Genomic DNA, 19,739 nt, shown 5'->3' on the forward strand with positions numbered 1-19,739 from the left:
ACCGTTCCCTGAACAGATAATTTTCTTTACCTTTTCCAAAGATTAGTCATTAGCAGACAGACCAAGGAGCCTCTAGTCGGGTGACTTCGGTCTCCAATGCTCAACCAGGAGAAATCATCACTCCTGATAGGAATCAGGTGTCTGATAAATGTGTGGGAACAGAGAGCAATCAGACTTTGTCGGATTACCTGGGCCAGGTAGTTCTAGGGCAGCCTGGTTTGGATCCAGTCAGACAATATCAGGGTGATGACTTAGGTCGATCACCAAGGATTTCACCATCTGTGTCTTCTTCAGAGCATCCCGGAGGCGCGGAGGTTGGCAACGCGCGCCCACGATCCTCTAGTGGACGCAGCAGACGCGCTGAATGGCCTGTAAAGGCAGTGTCAGCTATTAGATGTATTCCCTCCTCTCAGATTGCTGCTGAGATTTCTCCGCAGGATAGAGATGGAGGGAACTCCAGTTATCCTGGAAATTCTAGGCTAGCCTCGTCAAGCCGGTCAGGCCGACTTGGACATGCTAGTCGCGAACGCTCCTTGGAGACTTCCTCTCAGGGAGGATCTGCGGTCTCAAGGACCGATCTTCCATTGTGCTTTACAGTCGCTGGTTTTAATGGCCTGGCCATTGAGACCCAGGTACTGAAGGACAGAGGGTTGTCAGCTTCAGTTATTCCTACTCTAATTAAGGCAAGGAAAGCGACTTCCAGCAAGGTCTATTATCGCACATGGAAGACTTATATCGCGTGGTGCGAATCTTTGGGATTTCCTCCACGTACCTATTCGGTGACCCGAATCTTGGCTTTTCTGCAAAAGGGGGTTGAGCAGAAACTATCCTTGAGCACCAGCAAGGGTCAGGTTTCAGCATTCGCAATCTTCTTTCAGAAGCCCTTGGCTAGTCATTCCTTGGTGCGGAATTTCATTCAGGGGGTGCGGCACCTGGCTCCACCAGTCCACGCGCCCTTACCGCCCTGGAATCTTAATTTGGTTTTGTCGGTTCTGCAGAAACCTCCCTTTGAAAATATCAGGGAGATTCCCTTGCTTACATTATCCCAGAAGGTGGCCTTCTTGGTGGCTATCACTTCTGCACGCAGGGTGTCAGAACTGGCTGCATTATCATGCCAGTCCCCATATTTAGTGGTTCATAGGGATAAGGTAGTTCTTCATCCGAAGCCATCCTTTCTTCCAAAGGTGGTTTCAGACTTTCATCTGAATGAAGATATTGTGCTACCTTCCTTGTGTCCTCAGCCCAATCATCATCGGGAACATGCGTTGTATTCCTTCGATGTGGTTCGGGCAATCAGGGTATACCTGAAGGCTACGGAATCGTTCCGTGAAACTGATTCACTTTTTGTGATTACGGATGGCCCCAGAAAGGGGTTGCCTGCATCTGCCGCGACTATCTCCAAATGGATTAGACAGACGGTGGTACAGGCTTATTCAATTAAGGGTCAGAATCCTCCGTTCCCTGTTAAGGCGCACTCCACTCGAGCGCTCAGCACTTCCTGGGCCTACCGCCATCAGGCGTCAGTGGTCCAGGTGTGCAAGGCGGCCACCTGGTCGTCGGTACATACCTTTACAAAATTTTATAAAGTTGATGTGATGGCATCGGGGGATGCCTCATTTGGCCGCAAGGTTTTGCAGGCCGCAATTTGAGGAGACCGGTGGTCTACCTCGAGGGTTTTTTTCCGTTGGAATTTCTGTTGAGTCTCATCTTTTGTTTGATGAGCCTTTAGAACTTCTAGTTGGTACCGGTTGGGCCTTCTAGATTGGATTTTGATTTCCATTTTCCCACCCCTCATTTGTGGTACTGCTTTGGGACGTCCCGATTTGTTATTAATCAACGAGGACTACGTCTGTCAATGAGCGACAGAGAAAAATTTATTTTTGTAAAATCTTACCGTAAAACCCTTTTCTCTTAAGCTCATTGACAGACGTAGTACCCACCCCTCTGTTTTTGAGTTGGGTTGGGTTAAATTCTCTAAACACTGCTTTGTGACATAACTGATTTGCTGTAGCAGAGAGAGAGAGGATATACCCTCTGGGACTGCCCCTAAGGTGTGGCCAGAATGTTTTCTTTCCTGTCTAGTCCTACTCCTGTAGAGGGCAGTATAACCCGAGTTGTTATTAATCAACGAGGACTACGTCTGTCAATGAGCTTAAGAGAAAAGGATTTTACGGTAAGATTTTACAAAAATCCATTTTCTTTTACATTCTGCTATATAACATTCTCAAAAAAAAAACAATTAAAAATTACATTTTTTTAACATTCTAGGCCAATTTGTTTTGTGCTACATATTTATGGAAAAATTGCAATAAGCGTATTTTGATTAGTTTGCGCAAAAGTTATCGCGTCTACCATCTAAGGGAAAGATTTATGTCATTTTTATTGTTTTATTTTTTAATAGTAATGGCAGCGATCTGCGATTTTTAGCGGGACTGCGACATTGCCGCGGACAGATCGGACCCCAACTGACATTTCTGAAACTTTTGGGGGGACCAGTTACATTACTACAGTAATCAGTGCTAAAAATATGCACTGTTACTGTAATAATGACACTGGCAGGGAAGGGGTTAACATTGTGGGTGATCAATGGGTTAAAAGTGAGCCTAGGGGGGTGATTCTAACTGTGGGGGGGCATGGCTTGGAAAATGATCATAGAGACCTGTGTTCCTATATAACCTGAAATCCCGTAAATAACATATATGAAGTTTATTAAAAGAACTACTCACACTGGTGTTGTACAGACAAGCATATAGAAAATGGTGGCTGGGGATCCAATTGCGGCGTCCCGCATGTATCCAGTCAGCATAAACAACGATAGCCGTCTCAGAGAGGGGGCGTGTGGACGTTGCATCTGGAGTCGCCGACGCGTTTCGTCATCAAAAGACATCGTCATGCCCAGACGACGTCTTTTGATGACGAAACGCATCAGCGACTCCAGACGCAACGTCCACACGCCCCCTCTCTGAGACGGCTATCGTTGTTTATATTAAAACCAAAATTAAGCAGCGCTAGCATAAAACAAATGTGTTAAAATGTGACATAATTTTACAAAGCCATTAAAAGTCCTTATAACGTGATCCAAATAAAGTGCTCAAGTGCAGAAATATTCAAAGGTGCTCCAAGGTGATAGGTGACCCCTCTTGGTTCCCCACTCACCACAATGCCAGATTGTTTAAGGCTTGAGTATATATTGCACAAAAGCCTTCTTGACCAGGATCTTTGGGTAATCTCTCATAAATCCTTGGATATAGTCATGGTATAATCCGCCTCCGTATCCACCATTAAAATATAGAAAGGCCATACATGGTGAAGTATGCTTAAACAGTTTATTGATGTTTACAAAGTCAAAGACATACTCACAAACATGTATTGAGGTATTGCATGTATCTCAGCCTCGTGTAAGCCGCGCTTGGCGTGCGTTCCACGGTGTGACCAGGAAGTGCCTGACCGGAAGTGACGCTATGTCTCGTCCGTAGCCGGAAGTTGCGTCAACGCGTTTAGCCCTCCTCCAGGGCGTTTTCAAAGACATCACATCCGGTTTATGGACTTAATTTATATCTGTTTTACGGCTAGCGTCCTATCCGGATTTGATTTTCTTATTATTTTTCTAATGCTCAAAAGCCATTCGTACTTTTGGCAACCAATGTTGGACCCAATATTATAGATCCACTGTAAAAAATATAAATTAATAAACAAGTAATTCATTTATTTGACGAATATACATCCGGACATCACTTCCTGTTTACAAAAAACTTTATTAAACAAACAAAATTCATATAAACCATTCATAATATATATTTTTATTAAGTATTATGTATTTAGATTAAAATGATGGACTTTTAATAAAATCTTTTAATAATTCATATACTCATGGAGTAGAGATTGCATTATATTACTATGTATTAAAAGAATTTGTATTAGATTTGATATATTTTATCTCTAACATTTATTATAGAGAGATAACTTAGATTTTAATTTTATTAATGTAATACATTTTATTGTATGACAACTATAAAAATAAGTCAGATAAAAAATTATAAAATCTTGTGTCCTAGAATTTAAAATTCTAGAAACAAGGAAGTTTATACTAAATATTTGTAGAGGACGGGCATATAAAACTTTTATTAGGTCTAGATAAGATATATTAAGGATAATGGCATAAATATTAACAGAGGGCACTTATATTTGTGTCTAATAAAATTGGGAATATTCTAATAAATATATAAAAAATATATATATGAAAAATATATAAATATGGGATCACATTACCAATTGGATAAAAAACAATTTGTGTTTTATATAAAAATTATTATTAACAGAGGGCATATATAAATATGGGATCACATTACCAATTAGATAAAAAACAGTTTATGTCTAGATAAACATTGAGACCTTTGGGTTTTAAAGTCTCTAAACGATGTATCCACTGGGTCTCATTTTGTGATATAGCTTTCTCTAGCGCTCATTGACAGACGTAGTCCTCGGTGATACACCACCTTCGGGTTATGTTGCCTCCACAGGAGCAGGACTAGACAGGAAATTAAAAAGCTCTGGCCACACCCTAGGGGCAGTCCCAGAGGGTATATCCTCTCTCTCTCTGCCTCAGCAAATCAGTTATTTTCTGTCTAGTTAGGAGTAAGGACCTAGATACCTTGCTGGGATCTTAGGTCCTGGCAAGATTTTTTTCTTAAAAGATTTTTTTAGACAGCCTTTTTTCTCCAGTGTTCCTGTGAGATCTTCAAGCAAGAAAGCTGAACTGGGCGACGGGCTGGATGTTGAGATCCGGTGGTCACCCCAGTTCAGCCTACGAGCGCGTGCAGGCCATAGCTCCGCGCTGGGTCGGCCGCGTCAAAGTCCCATTAAAGGACTGACCCCGCGAGTTAAACGTCTCGCTGAAACGCCAAAGACCATGAGTCACGGCGTCCAGATCGGTCGACAGCCCTCCCGCCCCGGTGGAGAGGGGTACTGTCAGGAGTTGGTGCCCGCCTGGTTCCGGTATGGTGAGTAGTATGTTCCCCCTTTTTTCCTGACGGGTCTTGTGGTGAACGCGGGCCCCTCTCTGTATGGTAAGATGGAGTCCCTCTCTATCCTATAAATGACACAGATCCTCCTACTTTGAGTGTGATTTTATGTGCAAAAAGCCAGGAGGCTTGGTTTGGGAGCTAACAATCTAATTGTATACATGTTAAAAAGATTATAATCTGTGGCATTCTGGGAATCTTACGGTGATAAGAATAAGCTACCTACCAGTCAGAAGCCACGGACATGTAGACTGCCTTCCTAATCAGATCTCCAGCTATTAGCAGGCCTCCCGAATGGCCATGCGGTCCGCCAGGGCCGGTACCGCCAACCACGCCAAATCCCCATGCAGAGAAAGTGTTGTGTGCCCTGCAGCACACCGCTATTCAGTACAGGCCGCCGCCATTTTTTTTGCTGGATCGCACGAGCTGCCATTTTGGCGTAGCCTCGTGTCTCCAGCATGGGGGCGGCCATGTTTGAGGTGATCCAAACACCTCGTGGAGCTAGGGGAGGCGCCGGAAGGCGTGCAGAGGGGCGGAGCCGCCTCCTTTCTTCCTGGGCAGCCAGCCAAAAGACTTCCTGTTTGTCAAGACAGCGCTGTAACCTGTTGCAGTTAAACTCTGAGCATCAAGTGGTGAGCCTGGGGGTCTATCTCTCTCTCTCTCGATCGATAGGGATCCCTAGCAGGTAACACTAAGGGGCTTTTTGTGGCGCTGGGGGTCTGAAAAAAAAAAAAAAAAAGTTTTTTTATTTTTGAATTATATTATCCAGGAAGTGACTGGAATTTTCATGGACCCTGCCACACATATTCCCCCACCTGTTTCCCTCGAGGGGGCCACGGGACCCGCCGGTGCACAGAGTGTAGAGTCATTTACAGCAATTTTGGAGTCTATGGTGGCTCGGGTGAAGGCGGCCTGTCAGGGACGGGGGTCAAGGAAGCGACCCCCGCCTACCCCTATACTATCTGACACCTCTGACTCTGATTCAGAGATGGTCACTGCAGTTGCAGGTTCCTCTGCAAGGGCTGTTATCCCAGGTAAAGCCCCCTCAGACAGTGAGGAGGACGCTTCTTCTCCTGCTATAATTCAGGAAGAAGCATTGGTGGACGCACTAGTTGTGGCAGTGCAGGAAACCTTAAAACTTGAGGCTTTACCGGCAGAGGCAACTGAAACAGAGATTCCTTTTGGTACTAATAAGCCCATCAAAACGGTGAAGGTTTTTCCTGTACCCAAATGTTTCGGTAATCAGATTAAAGGAGAATGGGAGCATTCTAAACGTACCTTTACTATTTCCAAGCGTATTGCTAGACGCTATCCGTTTGAGGAATCCATCATTAAGAAATGGACGGTACCACCAGTGGTGGATCCACCTATTTCCAGGCTGAATAAAGCCACGGTTATTCCAGTGGAGGACACTTCGTCCTTTAAGGATCCGGTGGATCGAAAGATGGAAGCGGAGTCCCGCACCATCTTCTCTCTGATAGGGTCAGCATTTAGACCAGTAATTGTTATTGGTCTAGTTTCCCAGACACTTACGGAATGGGCGAAAATGGTACGCCAAGACCTTAGGGGAAAAGATATTCCCCAGGAGACATCTGATTTGATGGAACAGATTATACAAGGGCTACAGTTTATCTGTGACGCAGCCTTGGACACTACTCCCTTATTAGGGCATGCATCTATGTCAGCTGTGATCCTCAGACGTGTGCTGTGGTTAAAATGCTGGTCAGCTGACCTAGGTTCCAAAAAGACCTTGACAAATCTCCCTTTTCAGGGGAATCGTCTATTTGGGGCCAACCTAGATGAAATCATTAAGGATGCCACTGGGGGCAAGAGCACTTTTTTGCCACAGGCTGCTAAAGCTAAGGGACCTCGCAACAAGCGAGGACCTTTCTTTACCGCCCATAAAGGGCGCCCGGCTGGTACTAGCGGGAAAGGCAAGACTCCTCCAGGAGGGTTCAAGAAGGGCTGGTCGGACAAGCAGAGGACCAACCCAGCCAAACCCGAAGCAAAGGAGTACACAGCCTGAAGGTGCGCCCCCACCCGGTTTCAGGGTGGGGGGACGTTTTCACCGGTATTCAGGACATTAGATCGAGCTTCAACCACTACTACCGGTGCGATTCTTCCCTTCCAACATTTAAGTACTACAGGAAGCGGTAGTTACCGTTCCCTGAATAGATCTTTTCCTTTACCTTTTCCTAAGATTAGTCCCTATACCTCACAGGAATCGGATCTGGTTGACCAGATAGGCCAAGCAGCCTCTAGTCGGGTGACTTCGGTCCCTGAGGTTCAACCAGAAAAGATCACCCTTCCTGATAACAATCAGGTATCTGATAAATGTGTGGGAACAGAAAACGACCAGACTTTCTCGGATGGTCGGGGCCAGATACCTCTAGGGACGCCTGGTTCAGATTCTATCAGCGCCAGTGGTCCTAGAAATTCTAGGCTGGCCGACTTGGACATGCTAGTCGCAGACGTTCCGTGGGAACTTCGTCTCAGGGAGTGTCTGTGGTCTCAAGGACCAATTTACCATCATGCTTTACAGTCGCTGGGTTTAATGGCCTGGCCATTGAGACCCAAGTACTGAAGGACAGAGGTTTGTCTACTTCAGTCATTCCTACCCTTATTAAAGCAAGGAAAGCGACTTCCAGCAAGGTCTATTATCACACATGGAAGACTTATATTGCGTGGTGCGAATCTTTAGGATTTCCTCCACGTACCTATTCGGTGACTCGAATATTGGCCTTTTTGCAACAAGGGGTTGAGCAGAAGCTAGCCTTGAGCACCATCAAGGGTCAAGTTTCAGCATTAGCAATCTTCTTTCAGAAACCTTTAGCTACCAAGTCCTTGGTGCGGAATTTCATCCAGGGGGTGCGGCACCTGGCTCCTCCAGTCCGCGCGCCCTTACCGCCCTGGGATCTTAATTTGGTTTTGTCGGTTCTACAGAAACCTCCCTTTGAAAACATCAGGGAGATTCCCTTGCTTACTTTATCCCAGAAGGTGGCCTTCTTGGTGGCTATTACTTCTGCTCGCAGGGTGTCAGAACTGGCTGCATTATCATGCCAGTCCCCATACCTAGTGATTCATAGGGATAAGGTAGTACTTCATCCTAAGCCATCCTTTCTTCCTAAGGTGGTTTCAGATTTTCATCTGAATGAAGATATTGTACTACCTTCCTTGTGTCCTCAGCCCAAGCATCATCGGGAACATGCGTTGCATTCCTTAGATGTGGTTCGGGCAATCAGGGTATACCTGAAAGCTACGGAATCATTCCGTAAGACGGATTCACCTTTTGTGATCACGGATGGCCCCAGAAAGGGTTTGCCTGCATCTGCCGCGACCATTGCCAAATGGATTAGACAAACGGTGGTACAGGCTTATTCTATTAAGGGTCAGAGTCCTCCGTTCCCTGTTAGGGCGCACTCCACTCGAGCACTCAGTACTTCCTGGGCCTTTCGCCATCAGGCGTCAGTGGTCCAGGTATGTAAGGCGGCCACCTGGTCGTCGGTACATACCTTTACAAAATTCTATAAAATTGATGTGACGGCATCGGCGGATGCCTCATTTGGCCGCAAGGTTTTGCAGGCCGCAATTTGAGGAGACCGGTGGTCTACCTCGAGGGTTTTTTTCTGTTTGAAAAAAAAAAATAAATAAATAATTTTTCTCTTTTTTGTTGAGTCTCATCTTTAAGGATGAGCATTGTAAACTTCTAGTTGGCACCGGTTGGGCCTTCTAGATTGGGATTTGATTTCATTTTCCCACCCCTCATTTGTGATACTGCTCTGGGACGTCCCGAAGGTGGTGTATCACCGAGGACTACGTCTGTCAATGAGCGCTAGAGAAAAATGGATTTTTGTAAAATCTTACCGTAAAATCCTTTTCTCTTAGCTCATTGACAGACGTAGTCCCCGCCCCTCTGTTTTTGAGTTGGGTTGGGTTAAAATCTCTAAAGACTGCTTTTTCACATAACTGATTTGCTGAGGCAGAGAGAGAGAGGATATACCCTCTGGGACTGCCCCTAGGGTGTGGCCAGAGCTTTTTAATTTCCTGTCTAGTCCTGCTCCTGTGGAGGCAACATAACCCGAAGGTGGTGTATCACCGAGGACTACGTCTGTCAATGAGCTAAGAGAAAAGGATTTTACGGTAAGATTTTACAAAAATCCATTTTTTTTGAGGTTCCCTTCTCTCCAGTGGGGTTCTACTCTATCGATGGCACAAAAGGTTAAAAGGCTCGGATCACTTTGATGTGCTATTTTAAAATGTTGAGAGAGACTATGATTTTTAAAACCCTTTTTGATATTTAAAACATGTTCCCTCAACCTCACTCTCAGTTCCCTAGTGGTCCTCCCTACATATTGTATCCCACAGGGACATGAGAGGAGGTAGGTTACATGTGTTGACGCACATGTAATAATTTTTTTTTATTTTATTATCGTTGTTTATGCTGACTGGATTGGATCCCCAGCCACCATTTTCTATATGCTTGTCCATACAACAACATTGTGAGTAGTTCTTTTAATAAACTTCATATATGTTATTTACGCGATTACACTATGGTCTTCTGTACATTTTTTTCCATACATCCATCTGACCATCACGGAGCTACCTTGAGGAATTAACCATTCCACGGCGCTACCTATGGTTTCTTGGAGTCCATGAGATCTATGTGATATGTTTCACTTGGCAAGGCTTTCTCATTTATTTGAGTAGTCACGGCGCTTTGGTAAGCTGCTTCCTACACTAGTGCACTGTGGTGTCCCCACTTCACACATTCCCTGGGTGTCACAGGAAGGAAGGATTGATATCACAACTACTTCTTTGGATTTAGCCTTTCTTGGACTTTCACTATTTTTTGGGACTTTAGTCACTTTTTATACACTTTGTTATGCTTTCTCATTCTGTTGGATGAAATTTTTGCCATTGCACTTAAGATTATTTTTATATTTAGCGCTGCATTTTTGTTATTATTATTGTACTTTTGATCACTGTCTGTGGATCTTGTGCTAGCTGCTTTTTATTTATTTTCACTCAATCTCTTCAAATTTGTTATCATTTTTTTAGCGCAGAAATACCCCCCTTTTTTTTTATTTGCCTGACTGGCAGCATCAATCTATAGGAAAAATATTTTTAAAGCAGGAAATATTCAACTTACTGCTTTTTTACTCCTTGAACATTGGCTCCATTTATATATGTCCACCATCTAGATTACCCACACAAAATGTGTTAAGACATATCATGAAGTTTTCTCAAAGCTCCTGTACGGAGGCCACAGACTTGCAGTCCACATTTTCTGTACCGAAAAAGTGTGTATCAAGCCAAAAACTTGGATAAAGTGGATTAACTTTGGATATAGTGGTTAAGGATTTGAATCTCTGACAATTTTGTACTGCAATTCGGAGATCGAAATTTTCATCACTAGCTGTCCCAGTGACAACAGTTTCCTAGACAGGAGGTAAGGGAAAAATCTACAACAGACAGAAATAAAAAGCTATCAGGGGTCCTAGTCTTTCCCTACTCTACTAAAAATCAAAAATAAAATCTTTTGTCTGTGTTGCTGTTGTAAGAGTTTCCATTATTGGTGACACATTGTCAGCGAATGAGGGGACATCTCACTAACTGAACCCCAGATAAAAGTAAAAATCTGTGAAGGGTTCCCCTGCCCACTCTATTCAGACCTATCATTGAATTAAATAGTAAATAGCCTCTCCATAAGAATAAATAGGCCCACGTACACATACACAAAAGTCTTGAGGACCAGCCAAGAGAGTTTCTAGAGGTGGCTGTGAGACTCTACATTGGTAACACAGCCTTCATCTGCTAGTATTGCGGACAGGTGAGTGAAAAATATTAAGGGTGGTGGTGAAGGAATATTTAAATGATTATTGTACAAAAGTACAGTAAAACCATTTGAAAAAACTTTACTCAAAACCATTATAGTTTCCCTTTAATATTCATGTGTATTGTTTGTAATGTATGTATGTAATTTGTAGTTTCCCTTTAATGTTCATATGTATTGTTTGTAATGTATGTATGTAATTTGTATTTGTATGTAATATTGTATCACTGAAGAACATAGCTAGTATTTAACTTTCTTTATTTTTTTTCAGGTTCAACTCAGGTTGTGAACCAGGTAGGTTTCTACTTCTGAAGCATTTTTTGTGTATAATTACTACATCTACATACAAAGTGTAAAGTGAAAGTTCACTCTCCCAATCAACATTGATCATTTTTATTCATAATGCTGCTAGCATTAGTAAATAAATAGGAAGGTAAATCATATTTACATGTTTAAAACGGAAAATTCCTATCATACTTACCGTAATTTTCCTTTCCTGATAGTCTCCATGGCAGCCTACGTGTGGGTTAACCCCGCCTCCACTCCAAGGGTATAGGACCCCCCTCCCATAAATTTCAGCTATCAGGTACAGCAGGTGTTCCATATCTTAGCCGAATCCAAGACGAGAGGGTGGGTACTCCGGCTGCCATGGAGACTATCAGGAAAGGAAAATTACGGTAAGTATGATAGGAATTTTCCGTTTTCCTGTCTGTCTCCATGGCAGCCTACGTGTGGGAAATAACTAGCTCACTCCACACGGGTGGGAATGCTTTAGCAAAGAAAATTTTAATTCATGCTATTTGCAGACAAAACAGTCAAACCAAAATTAACTGAGGACAGAGAAGCAGGCTCTACACAATAGTGGGTCATAAAAGTATTGACTGATGACCACGAAGCCGCTCTGCAAATCACATCTGGAGCCACGTGCCGCGAAGCCGCCCAGGAAGTAGAGATACTCCTTGTAGAGTGCGCCGTCACCGCCTCCGGAGGAGCCAGCCCCTCAGCTCTATAGGCCTGTTGGATAGCTGCCACTATCCATGAAGCGATAGTCCTAGATGAAGCAGGTTTACCTCTGTTCTTTCCCCAGAACAGGACAAAGAGGTTGTCAGACTGCCTGAATGGTGCAGTTGCTTGAAGATAGGCTTTTAAGGATTCTCCTACATCCAACGGATGAGGATTGGACTCATTAGATGAACGGAAAGTAGGCAGGACAATCTCCTGATTCTGGTGAAACACTGAGGTGACTTTCGGATTTGAATTCAGCCTGGGTATCAGTACTACCCGATCCGGAAAAAAAGTCAAGAATGGTTCTTTACATCCGAGAGAACTTAATTCAGAGACCCTTTTAGCCGAAGTAATGGCTACCAGGAAGACAGTTCGGATGGTCAGGTCCTTGATAGAAGAAGAGGAATCTATGCCCGACTTGGAGAGGGCATTTAGGACAAGAGGTAGATCCCATTTCGGGAACCTAGGTCTTCTCTGAGGATTGAGCCTGATTGCTCCTTTGAAAAATTGTTGGATTAGTGGGTGTTGGGCCCACATGACCCCGGAGAAGGCTGATAAGGCCGAAACTTGAACTCTAAGAGTTGCCACTGAAAGGGGCATATCCAGACCAGCCTGAAGAAAACTTAGTATTTCTTGAATCCCAGGGACTGAGGAAGACATACCTTCAGGATATGCAGACTCCATGAATCTTGCCCAGATTCTACAGTATACTTTATTAGTACTTGGTCGTCTAGCATTCATCAAGGTGGAAATGGCTGTAGATGGGCAGCCGAGCGATTCCAACCTTTCCCTCTCAAGAACCAGACCGTCAACCGGAGAATTGCAGGACAGGGGTGCACTGATGTTCCCTGAAGAAGCAAGTCTGGTCTGAGGGGAAGAGGGACCGGGTCCCGGTAGCTCAGTTGTAGGAGTAGCGGAAACCATGGCCTGTTCGGCCAGAAAGGCGCCACCATCACTATCTCCACACCTTCCGCTTGAAGTCTTTGCAGGAATTTGAGAATGATGGGTACTGGAGGAAAGGCATAAGCCCTGCTGAACTCCCACCTGTCGGTTAGTGCATCTGTCCCGTAAGCTTGAGGACACTTGCCCCTCGTGACATACTTCTCCAACTTGTGGTTGCAAGGGGAGGCGAACAGATCGACTTCGGGAGATACTCCCAACGACAGAATCCATTTGAACGACTCCACATGGAGCGACCATTCGTTGTGGTTCAACTGGACCCTGGACAGAAAATCCGCTTGAACATTCTGTGAACCTGGGATGTAAACTGCCGAGATGTTTACTAGGTGAGTCTGGGCCCAGGACATGATCGGGTCTAATTCTCGTAGCAGAGAGAGACTCCGTGTCCCACCTTGTCTCTTCACATAAGACACTGCCGTGGTGTTGTCCATCCGAATCATTACAGATTTCCCCTCTAGCAGGTGTTGGAAAGATCGAAGACCCTGGTAGGCTGCTCGGAGTTCCAGTATATTGGAGACTGGAGTGTGTCTCTGAAAAGACCATCTCCCCTGTGTCATCTCTGTCAGACAATGAGCCCCCCAACCTGAGTTGCTGGCGTCTGTTGTGATTATAGTCCATGAGACTGGAACCAGAGAATGACAGTTGAGCAGATTCCTGCGTTGCAGCCACCAAAGAAGACTGTATCTCATGCTGGAGGAGATATGAATGTACTGATCTTTCTCTTCTGTGTTCCATTGTTGTAGGAACCCTTTTTGGAAGGGCCTCATATGCCAGAGAGCCCATTTGACCATTGGAGCCGTGGACACCATGGTGCCAATGATTTTGAGGCACTGAGAGGCTTTCAGCCGAGGAGAGGAAAGAGCCGGAAGGATTCTCTCCCTCACTACCGGTATCTTCTCTAATGGGAGAGAGATTGAATTCTCGACGGTGTCGAATTGCGCCCCAAGATAGACTAGGCGCTGAGTAGGCTCCAGCTGACTCTTTTGTAGGTTTAGCAGCCAGCCAAACTCTTTGAGGGTCGATATGACCTGATCTCTGTGTGCCAATAACTGATCCTTTTCTTGAGACAGAAGCAGAAGATCGTCTATGTAATGTAGTAATGATGTAGACGTATACCTTTCAATCTTATGAAGGCTACCACTGCTAGAAGAACTTTGGTGAATACTCTGGGTGAGGTAGACAGGCCGAAGGGTAGGCAAATGAATTGCAGATGCTGATTCCGAACACAGAAGCGAAGATATTTGTGGAAGTCGGTTGCCACAGGTACATGAAAATACGCATCCTTTAAATCTATTGAGGCGAGCCAATCTCCCGGCAGTACTGCCCTTTGAATAGTTGAGAGTGTTTCCATCTTGAATTTTTCGTTCTTTATGAACTTGTTCAGGTATGTGAGATCTATAACAGGTCTCCAGGCCCCGTTCTTCTTCTGGACTAAGAAGAGGGGTGAGTAAACCCCTTGAAATTTTTCTTGTTCCGGAACCGGAGCTACCGCTCCTTGAGCCACCAAGGCGTCTACATAGGCGAGCAAGACTTCTCTTCTCTCTTCTAGACAGGGTAAATGAGTTGAGATGAATCTTGGAACTGGATCTGCCAGAAATGACCATCTGTGGCCTGTAGAGACCGTCCTGACGGTCCAAAAGTCCGTGATTGAGGCCGCCCAGACATGCTGAAAATGGAGAAGACGTGCCCCCACCTGACATGCCTGGACGGGCCCAATCTCAAAAAGATTTAGTGGAATCTTGTCCAGCAGGCGCTGGATTTTTTGATGACCTCCGAGTAGAGGATTGACCACCTCTCCAGTTTCTTCGGAAATCTCTATTAGGCTTGTAAGAGCGTGCATCTCTTGATCTCTCCGTGTATTGCCTCCTAGGTTGAGGCTTCTTCTGACCAAATAGTCGTCTGTCTTGCGGGAGGAAACCTGACTTTCCGCCAGTAGCCTTGGCAATGGCGCTGTCTAGTTTGTTTCCAAAAAGGGAAGTACCCTCAAAAGGGATCTTACACCATGCCTGTTTAGAAGCTGGATCTGCAATCCACGGGCGAAGCCACAAGGCCCTCTTTGCTGTTACTGAGGATAGCATCGATCTGGACAGAAGACGCAGAACATCAATAGATGCTTCTCCTAAAAACACTGAAGCCAGCTTGAGTTCGTGAATAGGGGAACTTTCTACGGCTTCTTCCGAGAGACTTCCAAGTTTGGATTCTATATCGGAAACCCAGACTTCCATGGCTTTAGACATTGTTGCTAATGCCATCACAGGTTTGCAGGCCGCGCCGGCCGTCACAAAGATCCTCTTTAGGTCCAGATCTATCTTCCTATCCAAAGGGTCTTTGAAAGAGACCGCGTCATCTAGTGGCAAAGTGACATGCTTTGCTAATCTTGTAACTGCCGCATCCACAAGAGGAGCAGATTCCAGACGGGCGACATCTTCAGGTTTAAAGGGATATAATTTCCCAAGTTTGGAGGATAAGGAAGACTTACTATCCCCTTTACTCCATTCTTCAGTAATCACCTCTTGTAATTCAGAGAGGGAAGGGAAGTTGATACGCTCCTTACCAAGGTGCTTGAAGAACTTCCGCTGCTTTTTCTGAGGAGACACAGGATCCTCCCATCTGAGAGCTTCTTTAATGGCTCTGATCAGGGGTGAAACTAGGGCGAACTCAAAGCCGCCTACAGCCCCTTCTTCTTCCGAATCACTGTCAGATGACTTTGCAGAAGTAATACTCGGTTGAGAGGGGCCTTGATCTTCCTGCACTTCCCCTGGAGAACTGGATGTGGTGGGACCAAGTGGTGGGACTGTACCCCATTCTTTCAGGGACTGTTGTACTATTCTCTTCACTAGAGATTCCAATCTTTGATCCTTTTGCCCCCTCTCACCGGCTGCATGAGCAAAACATGGCTCACATAGGGACTTGTCCTCCGGGACATGCGCCCCACAACCCCAACAGGCTCTCTGGTGTGTGCGGTGACTCTGGTATCGTGTATGGTGTCTGGGGGAGGAATTGGAGCGTCTCCCTTGTTGCCTACTCCCTGATGGAGATTCACGGCGTTTAGATCTGGAGGATGAACTCCCACGAGGTCTGACAGGGTCTCTTTCTTGTGGTAAATCAGGCCTGGGAGAGCTGATGGAAAAAAGAGAAAATCGGGGAGACACTGGATTTAGCCATGACCTAGGGACCAGCAAGCCCTCCCCGCCCCCCCCTCTGAAAAATGCCAGCACCCACCTGTTGTGAGAGGGCTGGCCACAGGAGGGCGGTGACGCAGGATCCATACTTCAGGCCAAACAACCAGACTGATAAAGAAAGGTAATACATATCAGACACCATGTCAGTGATACATTGTGAGGTGACAACCCTCCGCCCCCCCCCCCTCTGCAGTCAAGTCTCCATTGCACATACCTGTAGCAAGGAATCCAGAGACACTGGGAAGCTGCCGCAACGCCCACAGTACATTCCCAAAGTACAGGGGAATCGTCAGCTGTTTAAATCTCCCGCCGGAATGACGTCAGTGGTGATGCGGCCGCGATCGCTAATGCGCATGTGCGAACCAAGCCTCGACTTCGCTCGCGGCGCACTGCGCATGCGCGGGACCACGAAGCGTCTACCGATTGGACGCTAGAAGCAGAGGAGGAAGAGGAAGGGTTTGTTGGAACGCAGGAAGGGTTTGCTGGAACGCAGGAAGCGTTCCAGCGCCATTGGGCCAAACAAACAAATTGTACAGTGATAGAAAAAGAGACAAACAAAGTGTACATAAATAACAAATACCGCTGCCATGAAGGGAAGCAATGCGAATCTTCAGACCCATGTCAGAGAATGCCAATCAAGCTTCAGTCAACCGCAGAGAGCAGGGGATTTTAAATGTCACTCACCCGCCCGTGGCTGGGCTCTGGACATGCAGACACCATCCAAAGTATCCTAAGGTAAGCTGGACGTAGTAAGACATCAGAAGTGTAGGTCCTTGGAGGAGGACAAAAAATGAACACCTGCTGTACCTGAGAGCTGAAATTTATGGGAGGGGGGTCCTATACCCTTGGAGTGGAGGCGGGGTTAACCCACACGTAGGCTGCCATGGAGACAGACAGGAAATTTTTTTTATACATTGCTTCAGTTACTTCCTGTTGGCAAATGATGTTATAAATCCAAGAAGCCTTCAGGACCGGAGCAGAGAAGGAGGGGTTTTCTCAGCTAAGCACACTACTGCGTGCTTGATACTTGAGGTACTTGAGGTATGGGCAGGTGTATTCTAGAACGTAAATGCTACATGAATCATTTGCCCTTACTCACGCTCGTGGAATGGCAACAAACATTGGTACCTAAAAATCCCCATAGGCGACACTTTAAAAAGTTCTACAGGTTACCAGTTTAGAGTTACAGAGGAGGTCTAGAGCTCATATTATTGCTCTCAGTCCAACTATCGCGGTCATACCTCACATGTGTGGTTTGAACACTGTTTATATATGTGGGCGCGACTTGCGTATGTGTTCGCTTCTGTGCGCGAGCTAACAGGAACATGGCGCTTTCATTTTTTTTTCCTATTTATTTTATCTTTTAGTTTTTATTTTACACTGTTTTTTTTTTTTGATCACTTTTAACTATATTACATGGAATGTAAACATCCCTTGTAATAGAAATAAGCATGACAGGACCTCTTTAATGAGAGATCTGGGGTCAGAAAGACCTCAGATCTCACATCTACACATTAAAAAAAAAAAAAGGTAATTTTTTTCATGATGAAAAAAATGGGCTCTTTAAATCCATTGCTAGGGAGCGACGTATGATGTCACTCCAGTCCTCCAAGGCCATAGAGTCGAGTGAGGGCCATCTTGCCTGAGAGGAGAGCAGCCCGGATCATTTTCCCCACTGTCGGCGGGTCCGGTAAGCGGGGAAAACGACCAGGAAGCGGCAGGAGGGGGGCACTTCTCCCGCCGCCCATAAGGGTGATCCCGCGGTGAATCCGCTGTTGGAACCACACCTACGTTAAAGCGGACCACCCGCCATTAAAAATCTGCTGCCATAACCCCAGTATTTAACGTCAAAATACCAACGTAAATACATGGTGGGCGGTCCGTAAGTGTTTAAAAATAAATTAAATAGTGTTTTTGCTTTGTGGTGCTCAGATACAGTGTAGATTCACTTTTAAAGTTTATGAGCAAAAGACAGCTAGCCAATAGGAATAATAATCTAATTATTACCGTTGAGCGAACACTTTTTTTACATTTAGTTGATCTATAGAATATAGAACTGACTCCTGAAGAAAACAAAGTTAACGCAAATAAAACCAACTTATTAATGCAAGTACCTTGAATTATTTAATTGCCCAAATTTAGTTTTGTAGAGTAATCTTCATGTTAGACATTGTTTTGCTCAGGATGGTGAGCCAGAACACGTGTTTAAAAGTCCAACTCCAGCCAAAACCAGATACAACACTTAGGGTTCCAACCTCTCATCTCTACTGCAGAGACAGCAATACAACTCGGTCAATAATTTGCCTCCAGTCTATGACTGGATAGTGAAGGAATAGCAGATCACTAGTTAGGTCACCTTCAATCCGAAGCTGTCTCCCACAGACATTCCTTTTTCTTTTTTTTCACAAAAAGGTGCTTTATTCAAGTAATCAAAACATGTAACAGTAAAAAGTGACAATTAAGTAACATTAAGGTACATAAAATGATATGAAGAACAACAGTATATTGTTCACAGGTGAAAAGGCAGTAACATTCCTTTCCACCACTAGATGTCAATAGCCTTCAGGGTTGAATGACAACCAACATCACTGAACCCAGAATAAAATCCACCCACCTCTAGGGGGCATAAATGTGCAGCCTGAACTCAAAGTATTACTGCACTGCATGGTGCCTATACAGTATATCATTACATACTGTAAGCGTTATTCAGTGCATAGTTTCTCAACCAATTTTACTTAATTAGATGGGTTTTGCTATATTATTTTGCACCTATTCCTGCAAGCAGTTTGTGATTAGGTCTCTCATTTCATTTGTCTTCAGCTGTTTGATATCTTGTCAATTGTCTTTATAATATATTCTTCCTCTATATGCTATATTGCAGAGACCTTGTCTTATGTACAACATAGATGCATGTCTTTGTCAGCTATGACATTGTTACTTTATGCCCCTTTCAATACTAATAAAAAACTATTTTGGATTAAAAGAAAAAAGTAGTTTAAATCATCTGATGAGAGGCATGCCATCATTTTCAGCATGCATTTTCATTATAGTCTAAACCATGTAGGAAGAAATTGGCTATATTATGAGTCAACAGATGTATTTTAAAAGATTTCAATGTTTATAGAACTCAGATCTGGCTATTAATAATTTCTTATTGTGGTTATCTGAAATTTCAGGTCTTTGAAGAGGAGTCGGGATGTGAAGCAAAACTTCATTATGCTGAGATCTGTCAATCGAACCGAACAACGCGCGTGAAGGGTAGACACTCAGGGGAGAAAGTTACCTATGCTCCCATCAAGCTGCGCCAGTAAATAAATCTTCTTTTTTTTTAACAAAAAACATTTATGAAAAAAACAAGGTGCCTTAAATTAGTGTAGTATTGATTTACAGTATATCTCATAAATGTTACACTATTTAAAGTGTATGGAAAGTCAAACTTTTCTTTTTTCGTTGTCTGTGTCTAATTGGAGAGACTTCACTTCACTTTCTGTCCTGTAAACACAAAGGGTAAAGCATCAGAACAAGTGCCCCCATGGGAAGATTTCCGTTCTGTTCCTGTTCAGGGGACAAGTCAAAATGCTGCAATTTCCTTCACTTTTAGGTCCAGTCATCAACCAAGACAATTAGAGTAAATTTACCCAGCTGGCACACATAAAGTTGTAGGAACCCTACAGGGGTATATTAACCCCTCATCACTGTAACTAACCAAACTAAAAAAAAATGGATTTTCACGTTAAG

General features: G+C 44.5%; 1 protein-coding gene across 1 annotated transcript in view; it reads left to right on the forward strand.

The window, feature by feature from the left end:
• The window catches only part of LOC309560514 (uncharacterized protein), a gene marked incomplete at its 5' end in the record, with an annotated part of 48,686 nt that extends 29,372 nt beyond the window's left edge, over nucleotides 1–19,314 (forward strand). The window contains 2 exons of the mRNA XM_082264146.1: nucleotides 11,126–11,148; nucleotides 19,178–19,314. Coding sequence (XP_082120272.1) covers nucleotides 11,126–11,148; nucleotides 19,178–19,312 — 158 coding nt within the window. The 3' untranslated portion in view covers nucleotides 19,313–19,314. The remainder of the gene's footprint in view (nucleotides 1–11,125; nucleotides 11,149–19,177) is intronic.
• Nucleotides 19,315–19,739: the final 425 nt, after the last annotated feature.

The sequence above is a fragment of the Pelophylax lessonae genome (assembly GCF_965119305.1).
Source record: "Pelophylax lessonae genome assembly, chromosome: 7".
In the NCBI taxonomy this organism is placed as follows: domain Eukaryota; kingdom Metazoa; phylum Chordata; class Amphibia; order Anura; family Ranidae; genus Pelophylax; species Pelophylax lessonae.